This window comes from Prunus avium, chromosome 6 (assembly GCF_965620075.1).
Source record: "Prunus avium chromosome 6, drPruAviu1.hap1.1, whole genome shotgun sequence".
In the NCBI taxonomy this organism is placed as follows: domain Eukaryota; kingdom Viridiplantae; phylum Streptophyta; class Magnoliopsida; order Rosales; family Rosaceae; genus Prunus; species Prunus avium.
Window position 1 is genome coordinate 13,270,104 of NC_142289.1, and position 27,621 is coordinate 13,297,724.

The 27,621-nt window shown below is 37.4% G+C and overlaps 1 protein-coding gene, 2 long non-coding RNA genes, 1 other non-coding gene and 1 pseudogene across 4 annotated transcripts; 2 read left to right on the forward strand and 3 right to left on the reverse strand.

Annotated features, from left to right (window-relative positions):
* Nucleotides 1-2,147, forward strand: LOC148293705 (uncharacterized). Its single transcript, XR_015836500.1, has 4 exons — nt 1-189; nt 1,700-1,831; nt 1,906-1,963; nt 2,054-2,147. It is a non-coding gene; the product is annotated as an uncharacterized LOC148293705 (long non-coding RNA).
* Nucleotides 2,148-5,801: 3,654 nt separating this feature from the next.
* LOC148293706 (small nucleolar RNA R71) lies at nt 5,802-5,908 on the reverse strand. Its single transcript, XR_015836838.1, has one exon. It is a non-coding gene; the product is annotated as a small nucleolar RNA R71 (small nucleolar RNA).
* A 10,567-nt stretch (nt 5,909-16,475) lies between these two features.
* LOC148293707 (F-box protein At2g26160-like) lies at nt 16,476-18,002 on the reverse strand (annotated as a pseudogene).
* Nucleotides 18,003-18,169: 167 nt separating this feature from the next.
* On the forward strand, nt 18,170-19,314 carry LOC148293708 (uncharacterized). Its single transcript, XR_015836502.1, has 2 exons — nt 18,170-18,809; nt 19,098-19,314. It is a non-coding gene; the product is annotated as an uncharacterized LOC148293708 (long non-coding RNA).
* A 107-nt stretch (nt 19,315-19,421) lies between these two features.
* LOC110763177 (cysteine-rich receptor-like protein kinase 29) lies at nt 19,422-22,631 on the reverse strand. The gene is made up of 8 exons (XM_088254770.1): nt 21,636-22,631; nt 21,236-21,379; nt 20,994-21,124; nt 20,683-20,893; nt 20,319-20,556; nt 20,064-20,214; nt 19,691-19,962; nt 19,422-19,623 (listed from the first exon to the last, which is right to left on the reverse strand). The coding sequence occupies exons 1-8, from the start codon at nt 22,453-22,455 to the stop codon at nt 19,551-19,553; spliced, it is 2,040 nt and encodes a 679-aa protein (XP_088110896.1). The 5' UTR covers nt 22,456-22,631; the 3' UTR covers nt 19,422-19,550.
* Nucleotides 22,632-27,621: the final 4,990 nt, after the last annotated feature.

The following is a 27,621-nucleotide window of genomic DNA, read 5'->3' on the forward strand; positions in this document are numbered from 1 at the left end:
GCTATAACTGGTGGAGGTAATAGGTTTCTTCTGTGATATTTTAGCGCGCTTTTCCTCAAACTGGTTCAGAACTTCAAAACCCAAAAACCTCTCCTGCATATGGCGATCTCCTCCATGTATCTCCTCCAGTGATCAGTTGATTCCTAAGGTTGAAAACATTGGGTAGCAGTTGATTTGAAGCGTTTTAAGGTTAGTATTGAGCAATCTCAGTTATCTGTTGCTAAGCCCTAACTAACCTCACCTCTTTTTAAGTTCATTATGTTTATGGGTAAACATTAATCTCATCTCTCTCTTGTTAAGCCCTAACCAATCTCAAGAATTTTTAGGTTAATTTCTGTTTAGGGGTAAACCTTAATCTCACCTAAGTTTTCTACCAAATTTGAATTGAATTTGTGTGGGTGGGTAACCTTATTTAAAATTGTAAAATTTGAATGGAAGTTGCATCGTAATTTATCTTTTATACAGAGAAAAAGCAGTGTAAAATTATGCACAAGAATTTCGTTGGATGTATAGAAGATGATTTATTGGAGCACGAATATACAATTGCATAGGGGTCATGCAATTCATAGCTTTCTGTTTGTCAATTGGCATATGTGTTGGCATATTACTATCCAATTGAGTTTGTTTGATATGATTGGCGAGAATGCAATTTCATATATGGTTCAATAAACGTCCGTTTGATAATTGGAATATGAGCAGACATGTTATTATTTTAGTTTATTCGGTATGACTGACTAAAATGGAATTATATTGGGTTCATGCAATTTGTTTGTATGATTTGGCAATTGAATATGAGTTGACATATATTATTTGGTGAAGATTCCTCCATTGATTGGTAGCTATTTACTTAAGGTTTAAAGCACTTAGTTAGAAGTTTTGTAAGGGTAGTATTGAAGAATCTCATTTTATCTCTTCATAAACCCTAACCTTTTGTAAAATATGACTTGTGTTTTGGTAAACCCTAACCTCACCTCTTTAAGTTTATTTTTGAAAACGTAATATGAATTTCATTTTTGTGGGTGGGTAACCTTATTACAAATTGTAAAATAGTCATTACAGTCAGTAGGCTAAGAACAACCATTAAAAGTGTTTCGTGATGCGTCATAATTATATTGGATATGTAGAAGGTGATATAGTATAGCACAAAAATGCAATTGTCTAGGGGTAATGCAATTTCATTGCACCTGGTTGGCAATTGTCTATGAGTAATGCAATTTCATGCAGCTAGTTGGCAATTGACTAGGGCTAATGCAATTTCATAGTACCTCGTTGGCAATTGACATATACATGTTATTTTACGATTGTTTATTTGATAAGACTATTTTTTGTTTTGTTTAATGTGTTGTGTTCTTTGATGTTCGAACTATGGAATGGATTGAAAGATTTAAAAAATAATGGGTTGAAGTTAATTTCGTTCACATATTATTAAACATTGCATGAGAACAAGCATTGAGATTGTTTTGGATCCCTGAGAATTACTTTGAATGGGAGATATATTGAAGCTCAAACATGCAATGCCTAAGGGTCTTGCAATTTCATATCTCCTCACAAAATATATGAGTTCAAATATTATTTTCCCATTGATATGAGTTGACATGTTATTATTTCATATAGTTTGACAATTTGCATATGAGTTGACATGTTATTATTTTTTATTGAGTTTATTTGATATATTAAATGTTTTTCTTGTTTAATGCAGGCTCATCATTAATTGGACTTATGAAATGGTGAAAAAGAACAGTGATGTGCATAGTAAAGGCAAAAATCCAAAAACAACAAAAGATGAGTCCAAGATGATGATTCATCGCAAGACCGGTTACTTTAACTTTCTGTAAGTGTTAAACGGCTCTTGCAGTATATTAAGTACTTTTTATAGGACTAACTAAATGTGAATGTTTTAAATAGGAAAATAAAGGGCGATGAAATGAAGCAACAAAAAATAGTGGAGAAAGTGGATACAAAGGTGATAAATTGTAAACAATACATTTAAGTAGAGACGTTACAGTTCACAACTTATAATGAATTGATTGAATTTTATTATTTTCTTCCTCAGACGAAGAAGGAAATCGCAAATATGTGGCAAAAGTTGGATGCTACTCAGAAAGCAGAGTATGAATCTAAAACAGCTTCAACTAACACATCGAACAATTGCAAGAGCATAGTTGCAGTAAAATCTTTCTGCTTCCTCAAATTTTGCAAACTCTCTCTCCGCTAAATCAGCAATCGTCATATTTTGGAAGTTTAACCCATCATACTCAAACTGTCCGCTTTTCTCAGTAATTTCTTCTGTTCTACTGTCCAAAATCTGTAAAGATTGGGCATTTTCAGTTTCTTCAAGTGACTCAGCCTCTGCAAAATAACCTTCACTGTTAGGTACAGAGTTTTGGCCCTGAATTCCATTCGTTTTACTTGCTTCTGCATCCATTTCCTGAAAATAGGCAACATGTCTTCCATGGCATAATTAATATGAACATAAATGGATACACATCAATTGCATTTAGTAGAAATATAAACATACAATTAAATTATGAAGGAGTAGTCCTTACTGAGAGATTCTACATTTCATACTTGTGCACATATAATGGCAATTGCGCGACAAGAATGCAAAGAGACTATTCTGTTTGTCAGTTGCAAGACTATAATGCAATTAGACGTAACTGTTTGTCAATTGCAAGACTATAATGCAATTAGACGTAACTGTTTGTCAATTGCATTCACAAATCACATATGTTCTCAAAATGCAAGAGGCTACCAATAACATGGCAATATGGATACAATCATTGCAAAATAGGACTAACCAATTGGTAATTGGATTCAAAATGATATATTGAAGTACCTCTTACATTTCCATTACCAAAATGCAAGGCTACAAATATCATCCCATTTGCATTACAATTAATAAATTCTATCTAATGTTTTTCGAATGAGTCACAAACTTTTCAACATCAACAATATGCCCAACATTAAAGAAGAGAAAGATATTGACATTGATCATATTGTGTTTCTTGTCTGTCAAATAACTCAAATTACAATGGTTTTCTTTTCAGCAAATCAAAAACCCATTTACTTCTGCTTAGTTGCTGTTAAGCTCATAATTTCATACATATACATGCCCAATTTACTTACTTATTTTGCTTAGTTTCCTATAATTCTGAGTTAGTTGCCTCTATTTGTGTGTTTTATAGGCCAAAAGAGCAAGAGAGCATAATTCATGCAATTCAAGCATGTTAAGGCCTGATTTGGATGAATGGAAGAAGAGCTTAAAAGACAAACTCATTTTGGCTACAGCCCCCTGCCAGTCCAGTTCCGTAGGTCATATTGCAAGCTTTGTTTCAGCAACATACACAGCTCGGATGAGGCAGCATTCTTCATGAAAGTTGTTCCAATGGGTGTGTACTATAACATATCCACAATTCAGCCCCATTGGATAAATCTAGAGTCCGTTACCTAGCAAACACAGAACCATGCTCAGGATGGATTTTGACAGCAAGCAAAACTGAGTTAGCAATTTGTTTCGGCCTTAACTTCCTCCTCCGAGCTTGGATTGGGCCAATACTTGTGTGGTTGGATCATACACATTCTAAACTTCACAATGGACATCTTAAAGTCTTCATTTGATTCAGCCTAGCCCAAGTTGTAAGCCCTTGAAGTTGCTGGTCATGCTGACCTCAGGATGAGCTGGTTGGAAGCTTGGTCATGGTGAGCTAGGCATGAGCTATTGTAGCTGGTTGGAAGCTTGGTCATGGTGACATGAAGATGAGCTAGGGCTGCTGGTGGGATTTATTGGTGAAGTGCATCAACCAATTCAGATTTTATAATGCAAGTGTTGTACGCATTAGTGAAGTGCATCAACCAATTCATCTTTTATAATGCAAGTGTTGTATGCATTAGCCATATTGAATTCAGATTTATCACTCCCCTCTCCCTATAAATACCACATCCATTCCACATTCAAGACACAACAAATCCTAGGATTCACAACCCCACAATTCACTCCAGCCATCCTCAAACACTCTCAAAATCCCAAACACTCCAACAATCACCAAAACAACTCCAGCAAACCTCTCTTCCATTTCCCTACGAATTTCATCTTCCTTAGCCATCACCACTCACTCAAACTCATCCCAAATCACCTCCATATCCTTCATACATCTTTCTAGAAGTGGGGAAGCTCTTGGAGAAGCATTAGAAGTGGAGAAGCACTTGGAGAAGCCTTGGACACCACAAGAACTTCAGAAAAAGGGTTTTTCTACTCTTATTGCATTCATTATGTTTTCTCATTTCTGTTCAAGTCTCTTTTCCATTATGAGTAGCTAAATCCATAACTAGGGCTTCGATGTAACCTAACATGAATATTCTGGGTTTATAAGTTTGGAGTTTCAAGTTTGATTCATGATTCATGTTCTTATTCATTATGCTTATAAGTTAACATGCTTGTTTGGATGATTGATCACCATTAGAACTTGTTTGTTAACTATCTTGGTTTGAATTAAGAGTATACACCATGCTTTAATTCGAATTGAACTATGAATAGGAAGAGTATGTATGGACATTCGACAACAGGGATTAGATACATACTTGGTTGTTTAAAATGTTCTTCTATGCTTAATGGGTTCCTAATGCTTAATTTTAGGTTAGACAACAAATGATCAAATTAGGGAATTAGGAACACAAGGTTATGACCACACACCATGGCTTAATCATACTTTAGCTAGAATCAATCTTTGAATCTGAATTAGACTTGTTACTTGAATCTTTATAACCCAGAATTGAATTGTTATGGTGATTCGAATGCCCTAGTCTCAAAATCTGTTTTCCAACTCTTAAAACCACTCTTTGTTACATTAGTTTACTTGTTTTTGTTTGCAATTTTATTTTGCTTCTTTTGTTCAACAATCACAACCACTCTTGTTTTAAATTCTGTTTTAGACATAACCTCCTACTTTCTTGAATTTGGTAATCTAAGTACATAACTAATTTGAACTTCTCAGTCTTCGTGGGTACGACCTCGTACTTGTCTTGCTATACTACTAATTGCCCCGTACAATTGCGAGTTAACATATTATTAACAACAAATTTTGGCGCCGTTGCCGGGGACTGAACGAAAGTTCTTCCCTGGTTATGTGCCCAAGGTTACCCTATTCTTTTTAGTGTTTCTAATTAATCTAATTTTCTGTTTCAGGTAGTTTATGTCTAAAAAGCCATTACTTGAACAAGTGAGGTCTTCGTTCCAACGTTCTAGATCTTTGAACGCAGGACCATCATTGCAACCCAGACGAGTGACCTCTGAAATTCAGAATCGTCTAGAAAGGGAGTTGTCAACTGCAAAAGAGCAAGCTCTTGCTACATTTACAAGTCTTGCTCTCCACACTGAACTTCCTGGTTCTTCACTTTCAAATTCGGAAGCATGTTCAGACCAAGAAGAAGAAGAAATGATGGCTGCCATTGAGTTCATGGGAGAACTTGATATCCCAACAATTCCAGCATCTCCTTCAAGCATTTTGCTGCCCACTGTAGCTCGAAATTATGAGCTTAAATCTTCTCATCTTAATATGCTGCCTTCCTTTTATGGTTTACCTAATGAAGATCCATTGACTCATATAAAGGATATTTTTAATGTTGTGAGTTCTTTTCCCTTGACAGGTGTGACAGAAGATCAACTTCGAATGAGAGTGTTTCCATACACTTTAAAGGATAAGGCGAAGTATTGGTTGAATTCTTTGAAGCCTGGTTCACTCACTAAATGGTCTGCCATTCAAAAGAAGTTCCTGGAAAAATACTTCTCCACGCAAAAGACCGACATGCTTAGGGACAAGATCTTGTTATTTGCACAGCAAGATGATGAATCGTTTTGTGAAGCATGGGAGAAATTCAATGGGTTGCTCAACCAATGTCCTCATCATGGGATTCCATTGAAGCTTCAAATGCGTATGTTTTATAAAGGACTAACCCCTTCTAGTCATAATATAGTCACCAATTTTGCAGGTGGTTCTTTTAAAACCAAAACTCCAGAAGAAACGTACGAACTCTTTGAGGAGATAGCAATGGAGACCCAACATACGGATACAAGAGGTAAACGTGTTATTAGTGGTTCTAATGATGCTTCTAGTGTGCAGATTTCAAAACTGGAACAAAAGCTAGATGCTCTTCTTGCATTAAACTCAAGAAGCCCTCCGAAGGAAGTGTGTAGCATTTGTGAATCTCATGACCATGCTACCACAGCTTGTCCACTTGGGGCTGGATATCCAGAATTTGTGCAAGAGCAAGCTAAGTTGGTAAATTCCTACAACCAAGGTCCAAGAAATGATCCATACTCTCAAAGTTATAATCCAGGTTGGAGGAATCATCCAAACTTTTCATGGAGAAATACCCAGAATCAAGCAAATCCCCCTTCATTCCAAAGGCCACAACAATCATCATCATCATTGGAAGATATAGTGAAGCAGATGGCAATCAACCAATCCAATTTTCAGCAAACTACACAAGCTGCCATCTCCAAATTGGAAGTCCAATTAGGCCAAATAGCTGCTGAAATAACTCAAAGAGTGCCTGGGAAATGGCCAAGCCAAACTGAGATCAATCCAAAGAACCCAGAAGCCAAGGCCATTCATGTGCTCAGATCAGGTAAGATCATTGATAATAAAGATGATTCTAATCTTTCAAATGATGTTGTGATTGTAGAAAATGAAGAGGAGGAGACCATGGCCACGGAAGGAGAACAACTCAAAACTTCTCAATCTGCTCCTAAGGCCAAATCAGATTCTCAGAAATCCGATCAATTCCAATTGCATAAAAGGGATGACAAATTTGTGCCACCACATCTTCAAGAAGATAGATACGTGCCACCCGCTCCATATGTTCCACAGATTCCATTTCCAGGCCGTCTTAAGAAAGCAAAGCAAGATAAGGCTTTTAAAGAGATTTATGATATTTTGAGTAAAGTTAATATCAATTTGCCTTTGCTTGATCTTATTGAACAGATTCCTGCATATGGAAAATTCATCAAGGACTTGAAAACTCACAAGCTCAATTTCGCTCCAAATGAAGGAGTAAAGCTCGACCAGAATGTAAGTGCTGTGTTGCAAAGGAAGCTTCCACCAAAACTAGATGATCCTGGCAGCTTTGACATTCCCATTAACATTGGAGGCAAGAAGGTTGGAAGAGCCATGTTGGACTTAGGAGCAAGCATCAATGTTTTGCCATATTCAGTTTATAAAGAGCTTGGCTTAGAAGGGATGAAGAAGACTTCAATGCGACTTGAACTAGCTGATCATTCTATAAAATATCCAAAAGGTATTGTAGAAGATATTCTAGTTCAAGTTAATACACTAATTCTCCCTGCTGATTTTGTAGTGATGGACATGGAAGACAATCCAAATGGAGATCGTGTTGATCCCATTCTCCTAGGCAGGCCATTCATGGCCACTGCAGACACAATCATCAAAGTGAAAGATAGCACCCTCTCCATGACTGTTTTGGGTGAAACTGTTGAATTTAAAATGCTTAATGCTCTATCTCAACCTTCTATCTCTCTTGATTCTTGCTTTTCAATTGATGTTGTGGATCATGAGGTTTCTTCCATAATTTTGCAGAGAAAGTCTAATGATGCTCTAGAAGCTGTCTTAACACAAGAAGAGGAAGATCTTTGTGAACCGGAGTTCCAAGAAGTGGTGGCTGCCTTAGAAGTGTTTCCGCCATACCCACCATCCTTTAGGCCACCAATCGAGCCTCTTGGACAATCATCCACGAAATTGGAGCCATCCATTGTCATCCCACCAAAGCTAGAACTTAAACCTCTTCCTAATAATCTTAAATATACATATTTGGGTGCTAACGAAACTCTCCCTGTTATAATTGCTGCAGGTCTCTCCTCACATGAAGAAGAGAGCTTAATTAAAGTTCTAAAAGAGCATAAAACAGCCATTGGGTGGACCATAGCAGACATCAAAGGAATTAGTCCAAGCATGTGCATGCACCGGATTTTAATGGAAGAAGACAGCAAACCATCTCGTGATGCCCAAAGGAGGCTAAACCCCAACATGAAAGAGGTGGTTAGAGCTGAAGTTTTAAAGCTACTCGATGTAGGAATCATCTACCCAATTTCAGATTCTAAGTGGGTGAGCCCTGTGCAAGTTGTTCCAAAGAAGTCCGGAATCACCGTTATGAAGAATGAGAAGAATGAGCTAGTTCCTACACGAACTGTCACTGGTTGGAGAGTTTGCATTGATTACAGGAAGTTGAACACATCCACTAGAAAAGATCATTTCCCCTTGCCTTTTATTGATCAAATGCTTGAACGTTTATCTGGCCATGCTTACTATTGTTTTCTTGATGGTTTTTCAGGTTATAATCAAATTCCCATTGCTCCGGAAGACCAAGAGAAAACCACATTCACATGCCCATTTGGTACGTTTGCTTATAGAAGGATTCCATTCGGTTTGTGCAATGCCCCAGCAACTTTCCAAAGATGCATGATGTCAATCTTTTCAGATATGGTGGAACGATTCATTGAGGTATTTATGGATGATTTTTCAGTTTTTGGTTCCTCTTTTGATAATTGTCTTCACCACTTGTCTCTAGTGCTTAAAAGATGCCAGGAAACAAATCTGATTTTGAATTGGGAGAAGTGTCACTTCATGGTGAGACAAGGCATTGTACTAGGCCATGTGATTTCAAGCAAGGGAATCGAAGTGGATAAAGCCAAGATCGACCTCATCTCAAATCTTCCACCCCCTACCTCTGTTAAAGGAATTAGAAGCTTTCTAGGTCATGCTGGATTCTATAGAAGGTTCATCAAAAATTTCTCAAGCATTACAAGGCCATTGTGTAATCTCCTTGCTAAGGATGCTGTTTTTGAGTTTAATGAAGCTTGCATGGAAGCTTTTTCTACCTTGAAGAGGGAGCTAACTTCAGCCCCTATTATCATAGCTCCGGATTGGTCTTTACCATTTGAAATAATGTGTGATGCCTCTGACTTTGCTATTGGTGCAGTTTTAGGTCAAAAGAAGAACAAGCTACCCCATGTGATTCATTATGCTAGCCGGACCTTGAATGATGCTCAAATCAACTACTCCACAACAGAGAAGGAGTTGCTTGCTGTGGTTTTTGCTTTAGAAAAATTTCGTTCTTACCTTGTTGGTTCTAAAGTAATTGTTTATTCTGACCATGCAGCCCTTAGATACTTGCTCACTAAGAAGGATGCCAAACCACGTTTGATTAGATGGATTCTCTTGCTGCAAGAATTCGATTTGGAGATTCGAGATAAGAAGGGATGTGAGAATGTGGTAGCTGATCATTTGAGCAGAATTGTGGTTGAAGAAAAAGGAGGAGTTGTGCTACCCTTGAATGAGACTTTCCCTGATGAACAACTATATGCTGCCCAAGTCAAAGAGCCATGGTATGCTGATTTTGTTAATTATCTTGCTTGTGGTGTTCTTAGAAATGATCTAACTTCTCAGGACAAGAAGAAGTTCTTTTCCATGGTGAAACATTATGTCTGGGATGAACCTTTCTTATTCAAGCATTGCCCGGATCAACTCATCAGAAGATGTGTTCCAGAAGAAGAGCAAGAAAGCATACTTAGGCATAGCCACGAATTGGCTTGTGGAGGTCACTTTGGAGCTAAGAAAACAGCACTTAAAATTCTGCAATCTGGTTTCTTTTGGCCCACTCTATTCAAAGATGCGTTTAATTTTTGTGTTAAGTGTGATAGGTGCCAAAGGATGGGGAACATAAGTCGCAGGAATGAAATGCCATTGAATAACATACTTGTTGTGGAGCTCTTCGATGTGTGGGGTATTGATTTCATGGGACCATTCCCATCTTCCTTTGGTTATACTTACATACTTGTTGCTGTTGATTATGTGTCTAAATGGGTGGAAGCCATAGCCACCAAAACCAATGATTATAAGGTGGTGCTGAAGTTCTTGAAGGATAATATTTTCACAAGGTTTGGTACTCCAAGGGCTGTCATTAGTGATGGAGGCAGCCACTTCTGTAACAAGCCATTCGAAGCACTCATGAAGAAGTACAACATCACCCATCGAGTCTCTACACCATATCATCCGCAAACTTCTGGTCAAGTGGAAATAAGCAATAGAGAAATTAAGCACATCCTGGAGAAGGTGGTGAACAATACAAGGAAAGATTGGGCAGCTAAGCTCAATGATTCATTATGGGCTTATAGGACTGTATATAAGACTCCCATTGGAATGAGCCCTTATCGTCTTGTGTTTGGGAAAGCTTGTCACCTGCCAATGGAGCTTGAACACAATGCTTTTTGGGCCATCAAGAAGTTAAATTTTGATCTAGACAAGACAGGCCATGCAAGAAAGTTTCAGCTCAATGAATTGGAAGAAATTAGACATGAGTCTTATGAGAATGCAAAGCTTTACAAAGAACGAACCAAGAGTTACCATGACAGAAACATTCAACGGAAAGAGTTCTCCAAAGGTATGTCAGTTCTTTTGTTTAACTCACGTTTGCGTCTCTTTCCAGGAAAATTGAAGTCTAGATGGCAAGGCCCATTCACCGTGGTCAAAGTTTCTCCCTATGGAGCTGTGGAGATTCAAAACCCTAAAGATGGCTCGACTTTCAAAGTAAATGGACAACGTTTAAAGCCATTCTATGAGGGAGTTTCAGCTGGCATCCAAACTGGCCATGTGGTAGATCAACTTCCCTTCGTACCATCAACTTAGCTGATTGCACAATGTCTTGCCAAGACAGTAACTAAGGCGCTTCTTGGGAGGCAACCCATGTGTTCAAGAAGAAGGTGCTTGGTAGCAATCGACCTAATCGCATCAAGGGGAAGCATTTCAATCCTTTCTCTTTACTTGTTTTGTTTTTATTTTAGTCATTTTAAGTTTCTGTTCCTTTTTATAAATAAATAAATATAAAAATAAAATAAAAAAATTTCATATAAGCTAACTTTTGGTAACCCCAGTGAGCACCTCCGTCAATACAGTGTCTAGGAGTTCTTTAGGCGACACCTTCGGTGTCTAAGAAGTTTGGGTTTTAAGCGGGACCATTGTGACCCCTCCAACCTTCCCGGATCCCCTGGCTGTGTTTTCTGAGGCCCTTAACTGGTCATCCATGAGTTGCTTATATATTCATTTTTTTTTAATTTTTATTTTTCCTAAACCTTCTTCTAAACTTTTCCCTTTATCATTTGTTTGTTCTCAATCATCTTTTGTATGCTTTCACATTGAGGACAATGTTCAATTCAGGTCTGGGGGGAAGGTTTTCAATTTCAATTTTCTTATCCATTTGTGTTTTCAATTTTCGTTCTCTTGTCACTATTTTTTTTATTTTTTTTAAAGAATGTCATACAATCAATGCTATGGAGCTGCTATTTGAGGTTTTCATATCAGAATTTTGCACTTCACAAAGCTTTTGCTCTTAGAATTCTGGTGGCTAAAGTACCATGCTCAAATTCTTGAAGGAAAATAGTGGAGACTACCCTAGTGAGCTATATCGAGCCTAATTGCTTTCTTGAGAGGGTTTAAAGTGTTCTATTTCTCATCCATACTTATTTTCTTCAATTCACTCTAATTGATCTCATCATTTCATTTTGATTGAATACGTCGATGATTCTCTTTTACAGATATCATGTGCTTGCTCTCATTCATGAATGAACTCATTGAAGTGATGCTAGGCTATGTGTGTATAACTATTCTATGTGCTTTCTTTTCACCCTACCCATATGTGTGTTCCATTAGCCCTCTTGAAGCCAAACACTTAAAGCCTTTTTCTTCTATCACCCTCATCATTTCCCTACCTTTGTATCTCAATCTGAGATACTTGACCTATTGTAGCCATACCCTAGTAACTTAGAAATATACCAAGGTTTGCCAACATAAAGTTTGAAGCAAGGAAGTTGCAGCCATGTACCTAAATAAAGATGATGTGAATCTGTGCAATGAAGTTAATGAAGATGCAGATCAAATCAACGAAGATGAAAGTGTTTCGATTTGATCTAAGTGTGAAAAATAAAGTCCATGCCAGGTGATACCATGAAGTTTGCTGTCATGCCAATCTAAATCAATGATACCTTGCAGATTAATGAATCATGCAACCTTGGTGTGTTCTTAAGTTACTTGTTTTTCCTTCCAATTCTTCCATTTCCCCTAAACCTTAGCCTTTCATTACAACCTTGTGAAAGACCTAGCTGATCTTTGAGGATGTATTCATGGGTGCTGGTATGTATATGTGTATCTATTTTCTTAGTATTTGATTCCTTTCATGAGATCTAACCAAATTTGTGCTTCTATTTCATACACTCACTTATGCTCTCTTGAGAAAATTAAACCATAGGTTCTGAGTGATTGAGTGTTATCTGTGAGAATTAGAGTCGAAGCATGTTCTCTATTCAAGGTTTGAGTATGCTTGCTTTGAAACTGTGTGCCTTTGAGCTATAGCTTCCACTTGTACACACTGATTGATGACCTATCTTGGCAACTCTATGGTGTTGGAGGTATGACTAAAGTTTTCTTTCATTTTCATTAGTTGATTTCGAAGTTTATTTTTCTAACCACTTTGTTTTGTAGACTCAGTAAAGCGTTTGTGGGTATCGTATCTGTTAAACCCTCAGGAGACACAACTCCTCCTACTAGGGATGCCTAGAGGTTTAAAGGCTTGTTGCATTCGCTCAATGCAATCGAGTTACCTACGAAAGTGGTCTAGTTAACTTCTTATTTTGTTTTTATCTTTGTTTTTCTTTTGTTTTGCTCGAGGACTAGCAAAATCTAAGTTTGGGGGTGTGTTAAGCTCATAATTTCATACATATACATGCCCAATTTACTTACTTATTTTGCTTAGTTTCCTATAATTCTGAGTTAGTTGCCTCTATTTGTGTGTTTTATAGGCCAAAAGAGCAAGAGAGCATAATTCATGCAATTCAAGCATGTTAAGGCCTGATTTGGATGAATGGAAGAAGAGCTTAAAAGACAAACTCATTTTGGCTACAGCCCCCTGCCAGTCCAGTTCCGTAGGTCATATTGCAAGCTTTGTTTCAGCAACCTACACAGCTCGCATGAGGTAGCATTCTTCATGAAAGTTGTTCCAATGGGTGTGTACTATAACATATCCACAATTCGGTCCCATTGGATAAATCTGGAGTCCGTTACCTAGCAAACACAGAACCATGCTCAGGATGGATTTTGACAGCAAGCAAAACTGAGTTAGCAATTTGTTTCGGCCTTAACTTCCTCCTCCGAGCTTGGATTGGGCCAATACTTGTGTGGTTGGATCATACACATTCTAAACTTCACAATGGACATCTTAAAGTCTTCATTTGATTCAGCCTAGCCCAAGTTGTAAGCCCTTGAAGTTGCTGGTCATGCTGACCTCAGGATGAGCTGGTTGGAAGCTTGGTCATGGTGAGCTAGGCATGAGCTATTGTAGCTGGTTGGAAGCTTGGTCATGGTGACATGAAGATGAGCTAGGGCTGCTGGTGGGATTTATTGGTGAAGTGCATCAACCAATTCAGATTTTATAATGCAAGTGTTGTATGCATTAGTGAAGTGCATCAACCAATTCATCTTTTATAATGCAAGTGTTGTATGCATTAGCCATATTGAATTCAGATTTATCACTCCCCTCTCCCTATAAATACCACATCCATTCCATATTCAAGACACAACAAATCCTAGGATTCACAACCCCACAATTCACTCCAGCCATCCTCAAACACTCTCAAAATCCCAAACACTCCAACAATCACCAAAACAACTCCAGCAAACCTCTCTTCCATTTCCCTACGAATTTCATCTTCCTTAGCCATCACCACTCACTCAAACTCATCCCAAATCACCTCCATATCCTTCATACATCTTTCTAGAAGTGGGGAAGCTCTTGGAGAAGCATTAGAAGTGGAGAAGCACTTGGAGAAGCCTTGGACACCACAAGAACTTCAGAAAAAGGGTTTTTCTACTCTTATTGCATTCATTATGTTTTCTCATTTCTGTTCAAGTCTCTTTTCCATTATGAGTAGCTAAATCCATAACTAGGGCTTCGATGTAACCTAACATGAATATTCTGGGTTTATAAGTTTGGAGTTTCAAGTTTGATTCATGATTCATGTTCTTATTCATTATGCTTATAAGTTAACATGCTTGTTTGGATGATTGATCACCATTAGAACTTGTTTGTTAACTATCTTGGTTTGAATTAAGAGTATACACCATGCTTTAATTCGAATTGAACTATGAATAGGAAGAGTATGTATGGACATTCGACAACAGGGATTAGATACATACTTGGTTGTTTAAAATGTTCTTCTATGCTTAATGGGTTCCTAATGCTTAATTTTAGGTTAGACAACAAATGATCAAATTAGGGAATTAGGAACACAAGGTTATGACCACACACCATGGCTTAATCATACTTTAGCTAGAATCAATCTTTGAATCTGAATTAGACTTGTTACTTGAATCTTTATAACCCAGAATTGAATTGTTATGGTGATTCGAATGCCCTAGTCTCAAAATCTGTTTTCCAACTCTTAAAACCACTCTTTGTTACATTAGTTTACTTGTTTTTGTTTGCAATTTTATTTTGCTTCTTTTGTTCAACAATCACAACCACTCTTGTTTTAAATTCTGTTTTAGACATAACCTCCTACTTTCTTGAATTTGTTAATCTAAGTACATAACTAATTTGAACTTCTCAGTCTTCGTGGGTACGACCTCGTACTTGTCTTGCTATACTACTAATTGCCCCGTACAATTGCGAGTTAACATATTATTAACAACAGTTGCTTCCTGGGCTGCATTAATTTCTGCTTAGTTTTTCTGGTTTTCTTTTCATAACATAATTACTTGATTTCATAGAGGGAAAATTACCCATAGAAATAGCTGGTTTTCTTTGAGCAGATCAATATAGCAAAATGTTATATTGCTGGTCTTTGGGAACTCAAGTGTGGACAAGGATAATAAAAATCATGTGGTAAATTTTCATTTTCATTTTTTATTTTTGTTAAACAAGAGAGATACCATCAAGAATTCAACATTTTAATATATGCTTAGAATACAAAGATTTTTTTTTTTTTTTGGGGTTCTTTTTTCGGGATTGAAAAGTTTGGTGTCCTCTTTGTGCATGCTTAAACTAATAAACTTAATCACTCAATCAGTTGTTGGGTTTGATTATTGAGAAAATTACAGAAAGCTGTAGGGAAAGCACAGAATCTTGCAACAGCCAATCCAACCGACCCCATTTCCATTCATATGGAAAATGCAAGCTTAGAAAAAGCTGGGAACTCAAGTATGGACAAGGATAATAAAGCTATTAATTTTACCTTTGCAATGGCCACTTAAATTCGTTTCAGCAACAGCAACTCGTTTCCACCGATTTTTTGTGAACCACGCAAAATGCCCAGCCACCGAGATTTAAGATCTTCTCAATTCATCTCCAGAATCAAGCGATTCAGATGTAGGGGAAGAGAGGGAGAGATGAAAGAGAGAGCGCCGTTCTTGGAGAAGCCTCAGCAGCAGTTCACGATCTTCCCTTCTCCCTTTCTTTTTCTGTTTTTCTTTTCTTGTTTTCTTTCTCTTTTTCTGTTTAATTTTTATTTTATTCACTTTTACCTACACCAACCCTTTTAACAGGTTACCAGCAGTCAATGGTGTGGATTTAACCCTCATCTCCACTTACTCATCCAATGGCTGATATTTTGGGCGCATGGATACACCACGCCCATTGTAGAATTTTCCGTAAATTCAGTAGCAAAGTGGCACTATGCTATCTCAAAAAGTCATATATCAAATGTCAGAAGTTTTGTTTTCTCTGTAGTGGTAAGCCAAAATAAAGAACCCCACAGCTAGCCACATTGCTTTCTCTGTAAATGTGGCCATCCACCACTTTCCTACATATCATTCAAATTGCTTTCTTTCTTTACTATTATAAATAGTGAGTATGGTTTTCCCAACAGATATATAGTGGTCTATATTCGAATATAAAGACTTGGTGAAAATTAGACTACTGCCATATAAACTTTGCGTCTCTTGTATTTCAATTCACATTAAACTTCCATTATCCATCTCAAGAGCTATTCATTATAATTTGTCAAAACATAGAGAATATTGAGAGGAGAGAGTGGAAAGTGTAGAGAGAATGAGAGTTGTAGAATATTTTCTGATTTTCACTTATGTTTCATTACTTACAATCAACACATATATATACAAGTAATCAAGCCCACAATGTTAGGCAAGCCCCCAAAGTTAGGCAACTTGGAATTCCCAAGGTCAAGCCTACAAACATTGTAGGCTACCAAACATTGTAGGCTACCAACCTAGTCAAGCCTCCAAACATTGTAGGCTACCAAACATTGTAGGCTACCAACCTAGTCAAGCCTCCAAACATTGTAGGCTACCAACTATTGTAGGTGCCAAACTACTCCTCATTAATTGACTATTGCTAACATAATTTATATACAGAGTTGCGGTGTAAGAACATGTTGCTAAAATGCGTTGCGGTGTAAGAACATGTTGCTGTGTTAGTTTTATTACCATCTTCAAGGGTTATACAGAGTTGGAAGCTCAATGTCCTTATAAGAGATGTTTGGAGCTTACATTTAGAATGGCAAACAAATGAAAATAGAGCTTGAAAGAACAAAACTGGAACTATCTTTTCACACCATAGAGGGCAAGATCCAAATTGCTGGTGGCATGTACTTCTGCGAACGATCTAAGCAGTAATGTATTCCCATGCTTCTGTTTTCCAAGTTGAAGACACCCATGTCATGAGGCCCTTTAGGTTTATGGCATTCTACATCCACACAATCATCAGTGAAGTATATGGAATTTGGCTGACAACCTGGAAAGTCCAGCTCAAAGACACACATGGATTGATTGGTACCCAAAAACAGTGCTTCATTTCCAATACTTTCAATCTCAACCCATCGGGGTCTCTCCCCATGAGCACAGAACAACTTGAAAACCTTGAAGCTCAGAATCTCCGTAAAACGATCATAACCATTTACTCGTTCAAACTTTAACCTTTCAAACTTGAAAAACTTGAAGTTGAGAGACTTCATAAACCTCTTACAATAATTTACTCGTTTGAACTTCCTAACCAGCAAAGATCTCCCTGGGATGATTGCACAAGGTATGTTTTATTGTCAGTGCCTGGATCCATTGGCACAACTAAGCTTACATGGGGTTTAGTAGAGTGTTCCCTGCTAACATTCATCGAAAAAACACTACCACCCAAACTAACACCTAGAAACTGGCCTTTATAATAAATTACATCATCGAATCCAATCACTTGATCTATGCTAGTCCAAGCATCATCCCCTGATTTAAAATGGGCTATTTGTTTCCCATAGCCATCATCATAGATGACCCATACTTCATAGTCATTAGGAAGAAAAGAAGGGTCTGCAGACAATACAACTTTATTAATGTAGTAATCACATCTATAAGCCGTCGATCTCCAAGTGGATTTGGGGACTGGTGGAAGGCTAATGGCACGCCCGGTAAAAGGGTTTAAGAGGGTAACTACCAGATTCTCATCCACACAGGCCAACCAACCATGGGAAGAACCGCAGAGCCTTTTATTGTAAGGCACATGCAACTCAAGTCTTACCTTGTGTCACACTATACAAGCCACGCCTTTCGCTGCTACCGTGTATGGTGGGAATTATGAGCATAGGAATCTGCTTGTGACATGATTTGATGCGCTGCTTCATACTATGTAAAGCGACTGATTGCCAATGCTTGCAAACCGCACTAAATCGGATATAGTCAGAGATTGGGATCAACTTTTCTAGAATCAAATCCAGAATGTTGCTTGGAAGCCGTGCCCAGCCTGAAACTAAGGTTGGGGCATCTTCCATTGTGCTACATTTGACTTATTTAGGTGGCTAGCTTGGAATTGGTTTTCATTGACAATTTATGAGGAATCAAGAGGCTTTCCTTAGGCTACAGTTCCTCAGGCATGAACATTGGTGAGCTGTCCTCCCCAGTTACGACATTAGAATATTCCCCCTTTCCTGCAAAACCGATGAAATTGTGATTGTTTGATATACGGTCATGTTTGATTTAGAATCCTTTTCCTTGTATATAAGATTCAACATGGGTCATGTCTAATTTAGAATTTTAGAAGGTTCCAAAAGTAGCAAGAAGAATCATAAGCCTGTGACATAATAATAAATTAACTAATAACTAGCTTCACTGCATAAGGTTGGAGACGGCATCATAAGCCGATCGAAAAGCTCCCTCTACCCCGTCTGTGTAGAGAGGTCCATCAAAGACAAGAAGAATCAACTAACCGACTAGGCCAAATCTTTTGTCCCCAAATCTCCATCCATTCACCCCACCCCTAATCACACCAATCCCAACCCTACACGTGACGTGGGTCACCATTTCCACAGTAACCCTTCATTCTCAATCCAGCCTTTAGTCAACGAAATCTTCTTCCCCTTCTGTCTCTAAACATAAAACCTCTGATTTGTCCTTCTGCCCTTGGTCTGAGAACCGAGCAGAGTGCTCTGTTTTCAGTCCAAACAGAGATTGGAAAATGAAAACAGAGGTTGTGACATTTTTGTTGGTGAACCTAGCAAGTAGTATGCAGAGAGCTGACGGGTCGTTGTTGCCAGGGGTGTACAAAGAGGTGGGGGCCACTCTGCACACCGACCCAACTGGGTTGGGCTCACTCACTCTGTTCAGATCCATTTTCCAGTCTGCCTGCTACCCACTTGCGGCTTACCTTGCTATGCGCCACAACCGAGGCCATGTGACCATGTCATTGCTCTTGGTACCTTTCTCTGGGCTGCTGCCACCTTCCTTGTTGGCTTTCCACCCACTTTCCTTCAGGTCTCTCTCTCTCTCTCTCTCTCTCTCTGGTTTCTTATTTTCTATGGTGTTTTCAAGTTGCAACTTTCTTTTCAAAAATGAAATATGGAATAATTATTTTGGTCATCTTTGAGGATCTAAGAGAACCCATGATTTGGATTGGTTAGTTTAGTTAGGCTAGTGATTTTGTTAGTGTTTTATGTTGAGTTGTTTCTCAAATGGGCAATACAAAATGCTGTTTCATGTCTTGTCCAATAATGTTTTTGGGCAACTGTGGAGTTCAATCTTTATTGGTGGCTCAATGGACAGGGATTTTATTGGTATCAATGCTTCAAATTAAGGATTTGGGGGGAAAATCATTGAACTCGGCAAACTTTCAAGTTTGAAGAGAGCAACCGGGGTACAGCAAACTTTCAAACTTTCATATTAGAGTGTACTTTATTGTTTTTGTGAAATTGTGATGATTCTGTCTGATGGATGTCCTTTTTACAATAATGGGGATTCTGGATAGTTTACAATTAGAAAAGTTTTGAGGAATCAAGCACATTGATGTACAAGAGCATAGAAAAGTAGGACACTTTAAGGAATTCAAAGCAACAATCAAAGCAACAATATAAGTTTGAAGACGGCATAGAAAAGTAACACTACGAACTTTAAGATATCTTAGGAAAAATGAAGAACCACTACATTTACAAAAAGATAACTACATTTATTTAATAAATTACATTACAATTTCAGAAAGCGGCATGTCCGATCCAACCACTAGCGAGGATGTGGTTCGGTAAAAGTCTCATATTCCATTACTTTGACAGGGTTACTCTTGGATCGATTTGACCTTGTTGCCCCTGAATTATATTCAGATTGTAACGGCATGTCCATTCCAATGCTCGGATCGATCTGACCTTGTTGCCCCTGAATTATATTCAGATTGTAACGGCATGTCCATTCCAATGCTGTTATGCAAATAAAATGCAGGTTGGGAGGGCACTGGGAGAGTGAGGGAGTAGCTATTCAGCATGAGAATAACAGAAGCCATTGATGGCCTATCAGCCACATTTTCTTGCACACATAATAATCCAATGTGGATGCATCTCATTATTTCTGTTCTTGAACCAGTCCTTAATGTGGGATCTATTAGATTTGAAGCTGTCCCTTCCCTCCAACTTCTCCAGGCCTGCAATGATTTGTGAATTTGATCAGAGATAAGTTTTCTTTCTTTGATTCGTTGAACTAAATTGTATTGAGATACCAAAACTATATTATATTTTCACTTACGAAGCTTAGAAGATACTCCTCATTTTCTCCATGCTGGAAGCCACTATGTTTTTGTCCACTGACTATCTCTAGAACTAACACGCCAAAACTGTAGACATCGGACTTAACAGAAAAGTGCCCACGCATTACATACTCTGGAGCCATATACCCACTGCATATCAACAAAAAGAATGTCAGCGTTCACCAACACATATGGAAAGGAAATTGTTGACATAACAAACATAGGCCCACAGGCAGTTAAGTGCATATTCTTACTAGGTCCCAACAATCCGACTTGTATTGCCTTGCGTTTGATCAAGCACGAACAACCTTGCCATGCCAAAATCTGAAATTTTGGGGTTCATTTCTGCATCTATCAAGATGTTACTAGCTTTGAGATCACGATGAATAATTTTAAAGCGAGAGTCTTCATGGAGGTAAAGGAGGCCTCGAGCAGTGCCTACTATGATTTTGTAGCGCCTCACCCAATCTAGTTGTGCACGCTTTGTTGGGTCTACAAATATATTAATGCAAAATCAAGATTTCAATTACAATGTTTGCTTGCATACATGTCACACAATTGGAATTTTATAATACACATTCGAAGTTAAACGAAAACAATGCATAATTCTAGACATACCAAATATGATGTGATCGAGACTTGCATTAGGGACAAATTCATAGACAAGAAGCCTTTCACTTCCTTCTAAGCAGAAACCTAAGAGTCTAACTAAATTCCGGTGTTGAAGTTTAGCCACTAACAAGACCTCATTTTTGAATTCTAAATCTCCTTGCCCAGAATTTGTAGAGAGCCTTTTTACAGCTATATCTTTTCCATTGAGAAGCCTACCCTGAAAAAATATATAGGTACAGAATGAAAAAACAAAAATGAGATAAGTGGCATTCAAGAAATATCAAAGTTACAAGTTCTTGGTATTAACTTGTCATTACCCTGTAAACAGATCCAAATCCGCCCTGTCCAAGTTTATTTGCTTCAGAAAAGTCATCTGTGGAAACTCTAATGGTGGCCAAGTCAAATTGCAAGGATTCTGCAGATCCAATTTCATCTGTATCGTCGCCGCCTGAGGAACAATTTAACAAAAACTAAATTAAGCTGTTGTAGCATAATAAAATCTAAAAATGCCTATCAAATGGAATAATATGATTAATGTTCACTAGAGTTGCCTGCTTACTTGGAAGTAACTTCTTAGTTTCAAGTTTTTTCTTTGTCCTCCTTACTCTTAAACAAATGCAGAAGAATATAACTATTAGTACCACAGAAACAACAATTGGCACAACAATAATGATGACAGTCCGAGATCTACGACTCTTCGATCCTGCAAAAATCAGAAATCTCATTGGCGTTAATTTGAATACATACATACATCTGTATATGAACCTAACAAAATATGCATTAGAAATCTCTTTGACCAAAATTGTTGTAGTGTGAATTATAGCAATGGTGCCTGAACTTGTATATGACACGACTACATCAACAAAAACTTGAATTGAGATAATCAAATGTAACTCGTGTACAAATTCATGGACAATTGCTCTAATTAAGCGAACTTTATTTGTTCAAAGCATATGTACCTCCTGTACTGGTTGATGGTGGCGGCGGGGATGACGGCAACGGCACCACAGTTGTAAGGTCATAGAAGCGATTGACTTCATACCTAACGGTACAGCTGGGGTTCTGAACTCTACAACCTTGCTTCCTGTCACAATATGCTGTGATCTCTCCCATAGCAGCATCCAAGCATTCACTGCAGGCCTGCTCGGCCAAATCCGGCGTGCACTGCGCAAGTCCATATATTGTTTGCAAATTGGGAGCGGTTTTGTTCCCTACCGCGAACTTCCGAAGAGAACCGTTCGCCGCAGCTTGACCACTTAGGTCTTTCAGCAGCTTCCTCATCTCTTGAAAAAACCCGTCGACGTCGGAGGAGGACAGGTTGTGTATGTTCCACCACAACGGGAAAACAGGGTCCTTTTCCATGGCGCCGTAGATGGAGCGGTTTGCGTAGCGCAGCATGCACTCATCGTAAAAGCCGATAGCTTCCTTCGGATTGTGACAGACCTGTGTGAGCTTTTGTGTGGAGTTACTGATGCAGCCACTGCAAGTGTCCGCCATGACATCGCCTCGACAAAGAGCGATTGCGTGGACCTGGTCGGCGTTTTCTCCAAAGGAGGAGTTGTAGAAGCCGTAGCCATTGCCATTGTTGGAGGGGGAAGAAAGAGAAGAGAGAAGGGTGTTAAGGTTTGTTTGGTAGGTGCTGCCTGTGGTATAGTTGCCTTTCTCGTAGAAACAGCTATGGCTTGGAAACTCAGGCTGAGCAAGGGATTGAGAACTTATTATTAACAGAATGGGAGAGAGGAAGAAAACAAATCTTAAAGAGGCCATTAATGGCTCCATTCTGTCTTGTATATTATTGTTGGTTAAGATCAAAACTGTATTTATATACTTTATTTCTCAAATGATATATGTCATGTAATAAGACTCAGACCAAATCCTGCCAATTCCAATTCATCAAAATACTTCTTTTGAGGATTGATTGAGACTGGACTGGTACTGATTTTGATTTTTGAGGATTGATTGAAACGGGAGTGGTTGATCAACACACACCATTTAATATTGATCGACACACCATTTAACGATGACGTTTAAGTGTCAACTGCCACTATGAGGAGAGGACCAACTTTCTTTTCTCTCTATTGCTTTTTCTTTCTGCCCCCAAACTTGAATATAATTGCAGAAGCACCCTTGTTCACGTGGGTGCCCTCTGGATCAAAGGTCATTCAATCATTCATTCTTCATTCAAATGTGTGGACAATTTCATAGAATTCACGTGGGTGCCCTCTTGAATATAATATTAAATCATTTTTATATTTTATATTTAGCTCTTTACTTTGGTGTTTTGATAAGAAAGTTTTTAATTTTAATGTATTATATAAGAGAGAGAGAAGGAGAGAGAGAGAGAGAACGTGTGCAAGAAGCTTAAGTTGGACGATGCAGCAGTGGGCACATGCATCAGTGCCTATTTTTTCACCCAGATTATGAATTTCAACTGACAAAAGAGATTAGTGCCTACGTTCACAACTATTCACACGGTATAAGTCCGTGCCTTTAGAGCACTTATTTGATTAGCAAGTCAAGTAAACCGGGATTATCACCTAGTATGTAGTCCACCTGAAAAGCATACTTATTTCTCAAAAAGAAAATGTAATTTATTTCTCAAATGATATATGTCAAATCAAAGGAATGGCTTTTAGAGATGATGATGAATCTTGTGACTCCTCCAATTGACGCAATTTCGTTGAGTTGTTGAAGACTTTTGCAAGAATGAATGTAAACATTGAAAAAGTTGTGTTATAAAATGCTCCTTTAAATGCCCAATATATTTCAAATAAGATCCTAAATATATATGCTACCAAAATGAGAAATATGATACACAATGAAATTGGGGAAGATGAGAAATTTTGTATTCTTATTGATGAAGCACTTGACGACTCTAAGAATGAACAAATGACTATTATCCTAAGATTTGTTGGTTGTGATAAGCATATTCAAGAAAGGTTTTTTGATATTGTGAGCGTTCATGTCACTAACTCCTCATCGTGACATCAATATTATTTATAAATTTTGAAAATATTTTAAACCGAATATTAAACAGAAAAACGTAAGTTCTTCATGTGTCGAAATTCCTAACAAAGGGAAGGGTCATGTCAAGGCAAGGAGATATTGCAAGGAATTTTCTGCTGTGGACTAACTGCTTCTTTCTTTACCAACTTAATTAAGTGGGCATACGCTTAATCCTGGTCAAAGGAATGGAAACTTCTAAAAATGAAAAAAAGATTAAAATGTAGTGCTTTCTTCCAAATCTAAAGCATATGAAGTTTATGAAATTGGAAACATCTAAGCTGAAACTCAACGTCCATTTAGGGATACGAGGTCAAGTCAAGCATCTTTTTTGTTTGTGGAATGTGCTAAGTGCCCTTTCATTTTCTTTTCTCTCTTTTTTGCCACTGACAAGAGAGAGAGAGAGAAAGGGAGGTGGTGGGTGTGGCCCTGTGGGGTAGGATGCAGCAGTGGGCACATGCATCAGTGTCTATTTTCACCCAGATTTTGAATTTCATCTGATAAAAGAGATTAGTGCCTGCGTTCACAACTATTCACACGGTATAAGTCCGTGCCTTTAAAGCAGTTTTCTACTAGTGGGACCAACTTTCTTTTCTCTCTATTGCTTTTTCTTTCTTGAACCACTCATTAAACGTTGGCCATATCCATTTGTATTTGTGTTGACTACGTAATCGGGGTCAAAGGAAAGGAAAATTCCACAAAAGAAAACTTGACATAGTTTTGATTGAACTTCTAAATCTACGAAAATTCTATCATACGCTAGGAGCATGGATGCGCCCAAATTTCAGCCATTTAATCACTTTGAATCTATTTTAATCCCCAACCCGAATCCTCCGAATATATATTTATATAAATTTTTTGATGAGGTATATATATATATATGTATTATAGTATATATAAATATGTTATTAAAGTGATTGTACCGACTAAGTTTTATATTTTTCATTATTATATTATATACTTATATAATTTATACAAATCTTAAGCCACACTACTTATTTATTTAGTTAATTTTCAGTACATATATGAACATTCTTATATTGTCTTATAGTATATATTATATATATTTATTATCTTGCCTTAGTACTTTTTTTCTTTCAACAAAGTAGTTATATATTGGTTATTCCTTTGGAGCGGGTCGGGGAACCCATTCCCCAACGAAGGTGGGGATGAGGGAAAAAGCTAACGGGGATGGGGATGAGAATTGCATACCCACCCCCAATTCGACCCATTGCCAACCCTATATACATATATATACTCAATTACAATAGGACTCAATAAATGGGTAAGTAATCAAAATCTTAACTAAATAAGGAACCAAAATCCTAACTAAATAAATATTATAAACCAATCAAATGCCTTTTTTGTAATTTTCTTTGTAGGAATTAAAGTTGAGTAACGAAGAATGAATCTAGATTTTTATATAAATTTAGCATGCCTACTTCATATATATACATATATATATATATCCTCATCCTATATTCATTCATTCTCAAAACTTAAATTTCAAGTTTATATAGCAAATAATTTACATAATGTTGATAAATCTACTCACAGTTGCGGTGCTCTTCTCTCATATCGTTAGAGATAGGTTTGATACGGGCGATGCTTGATGAGGCATCCCATTGGAAGAACCCAATGATGAAGGGTCTTGATGCCTTCAAACGCAAGCATGGCCCCCTTTTGGTGGGGACGGTGGCTCCACTGCTCCTGTGTATGGCAATTGATTATGATACTATACAAAGCTGTAAAGCATGTATTGTACGACTTCCAATTCTACCACACCGTCATTGTATCTATTCTCTTTTATTCTTCTAAGTTCTATATACATATACATTTCTCAAATAAATAATCTACGATTTTCGTCTTTCTTTTTGTTCACATGGATAGAATTCATGTGAACAAAAAAGATATAACTCCGCATGTTAATACATGTATATACATATATTATCTTTTTGTTGAAAAAAGATAATATATGTTATTAGAAGATATCACTCCACATGGATAGAATTCTCAAGAAAAACATCAATAAACAAATTGTTAGGGACCCCCAAATCCTTCCACACACTTTGATATTGTTACATATATGTTACGCCACGTACTTTAAATTGCATGATGAAAAGTTCAACATTAGTTGATTAGTATGGTATGGTATGGCACGAAACGATTTTCTTGTATGATCGATCATGTCAAATCTCTATTATCACATATCAAGTTGTAATTATGTATATAATTTTCTCATTTTTCTCAATGTATATACTCCAATACGTAGTTTTCCTTTTTACCCCTTTACCTTGAGTTTCTAACATATATATGCGTGTGGGTGCAGCGGTTTTGTTCAACCTTGTCTTGCTGATGGCCAATGTATACAAAACTTTAAACAGAATCAAAGCCTCATCAGAAGAAGAACATAATAATGCTATCTTGAAGGCAACACTCAAAGAAGAATAATTATAGCGTCTACATATCAAGAAAGAAAACAGTTTGAGTCGTTTTTTACTTAGGAGGTGTATTCAATTAAGATTTTAAAAGAGTTTAAAAGAGTTTAAAAGTTTGGGTGTATTCAATTCAGATTTTAAAAGAGTATGTAAAAGTTTGGGTGTATTCAATTCAGATTTCAATTGATAATAAAAAAATACATCGAAATCTAGGTGTATTCAATTATGACTTTTTAAAAGTCAAACAAAATTTAGGTGTATTCAAAAAGTAATTTATTTTGAAGGAATTAATAAGTTGCCCGATTTCGTTAGAAATTAAAGTGGCAAGTATATATAGAAAAGGCCCTGACAAATCTTATGTCAACCCTAGAAACTTTCAATGTGCTCTACGTTTTCCCGTCCTTGAACGTGTGTGCTTGTCAAGTGGAGGTAAAAATCTCTTTTCTTTTTCAACGTTTTCGCATATGGATGATCTTTCATCGTGTGTTTGAATATTTGTTGATTTTCTACATCACCATATTTCGATGAACAGTAGCATATATATATATCGATGTACATCATAATATGAACAGTTGCTGCTTGAATGGTTGTTGTTGTTGCCATCGTCATATATAGATCAACGTCAACATATTTGTTGCTGTAAATATTTGCTGCTGTACATATTGCTGAACATCAACACATTTTTGGTTGCTCTTATTATTATTTTTTTATACTATTTTATCATATATAGGGTTTAGGGTTGCTGTTATTATTATATGTTTTTGGTTGCTATTATTATTATTATTTTTTTATTTGCTGTTTTTTTTTTTGGTTTCTGTACATCACAGCCTTCTTCATCGATCTATAGCCATCCTTTTTTCTTCATCGATCTTGCCTTCAAACGCAAGCATGTCAAATGCAGAGTAGTTTTATTTCAATATTCCTCCAAATGGGGAGGTCAATATATATACACATTACAAAGTGAAAGTGCTCCATAAAAGTATGGAGATAAAGATAAGCTAGTTGTCTAAATCATTCCTAACACATGCTAACTGTCTGCCATAAAACAATATTCTCTAAACAAGCTAACGTGCCCACACGTGTTGACCATACAACCATATTTTCCAACTCATGCCAACACTCCCCCTCAAGTTGGTGCATAGATGTCTCGCATGCCCAACTTGTCAAGTGAGTTGGAAAATGCAGTGGTGGAAACAGCATGGGTCAAGATATCAGCTAACTGGTCTTCTGTCTTCACAAATGGCACATCAATAATATGAGCTTCCAACTTTTCTTTAATAAAGTGTCTATCCACTTCCACATGCTTGGTACGGTCATGTTGCACAGGGTTGTGAGCAATAGCAATGGCAGCTTTATTATCACAGTACAATGACATAGCAACTCTAGGTTTGTAACCTAGTTCTTTCATCACATTCTTGACCCATAACAATTCACAAATACCTTGGGCCATCGCCCTGTATTCAGCTTCAGCACTCGAACGAGACACAACCTTTTGTTTCTTACT

Excerpts from the sequence above, each read along its gene's own strand:
- LOC110763177 (XM_088254770.1), bottom strand. The coding sequence starts at position 22,455 with ATGGAGCCATTAATGGCCTCTTTAAGATTTGTTTTCTTCCTCTCTCCC. Across the intron at positions 21,380-21,635 it reads ACCATCAACCAGTACAGGAG|GATCGAAGAGTCGTAGATCT; the intron begins GTACATATGCTT and ends TGATTTTTGCAG. Across the intron at positions 20,557-20,682 it reads TCTCGATCACATCATATTTG|ACCCAACAAAGCGTGCACAA; the intron begins GTATGTCTAGAA and ends ATATATTTGTAG.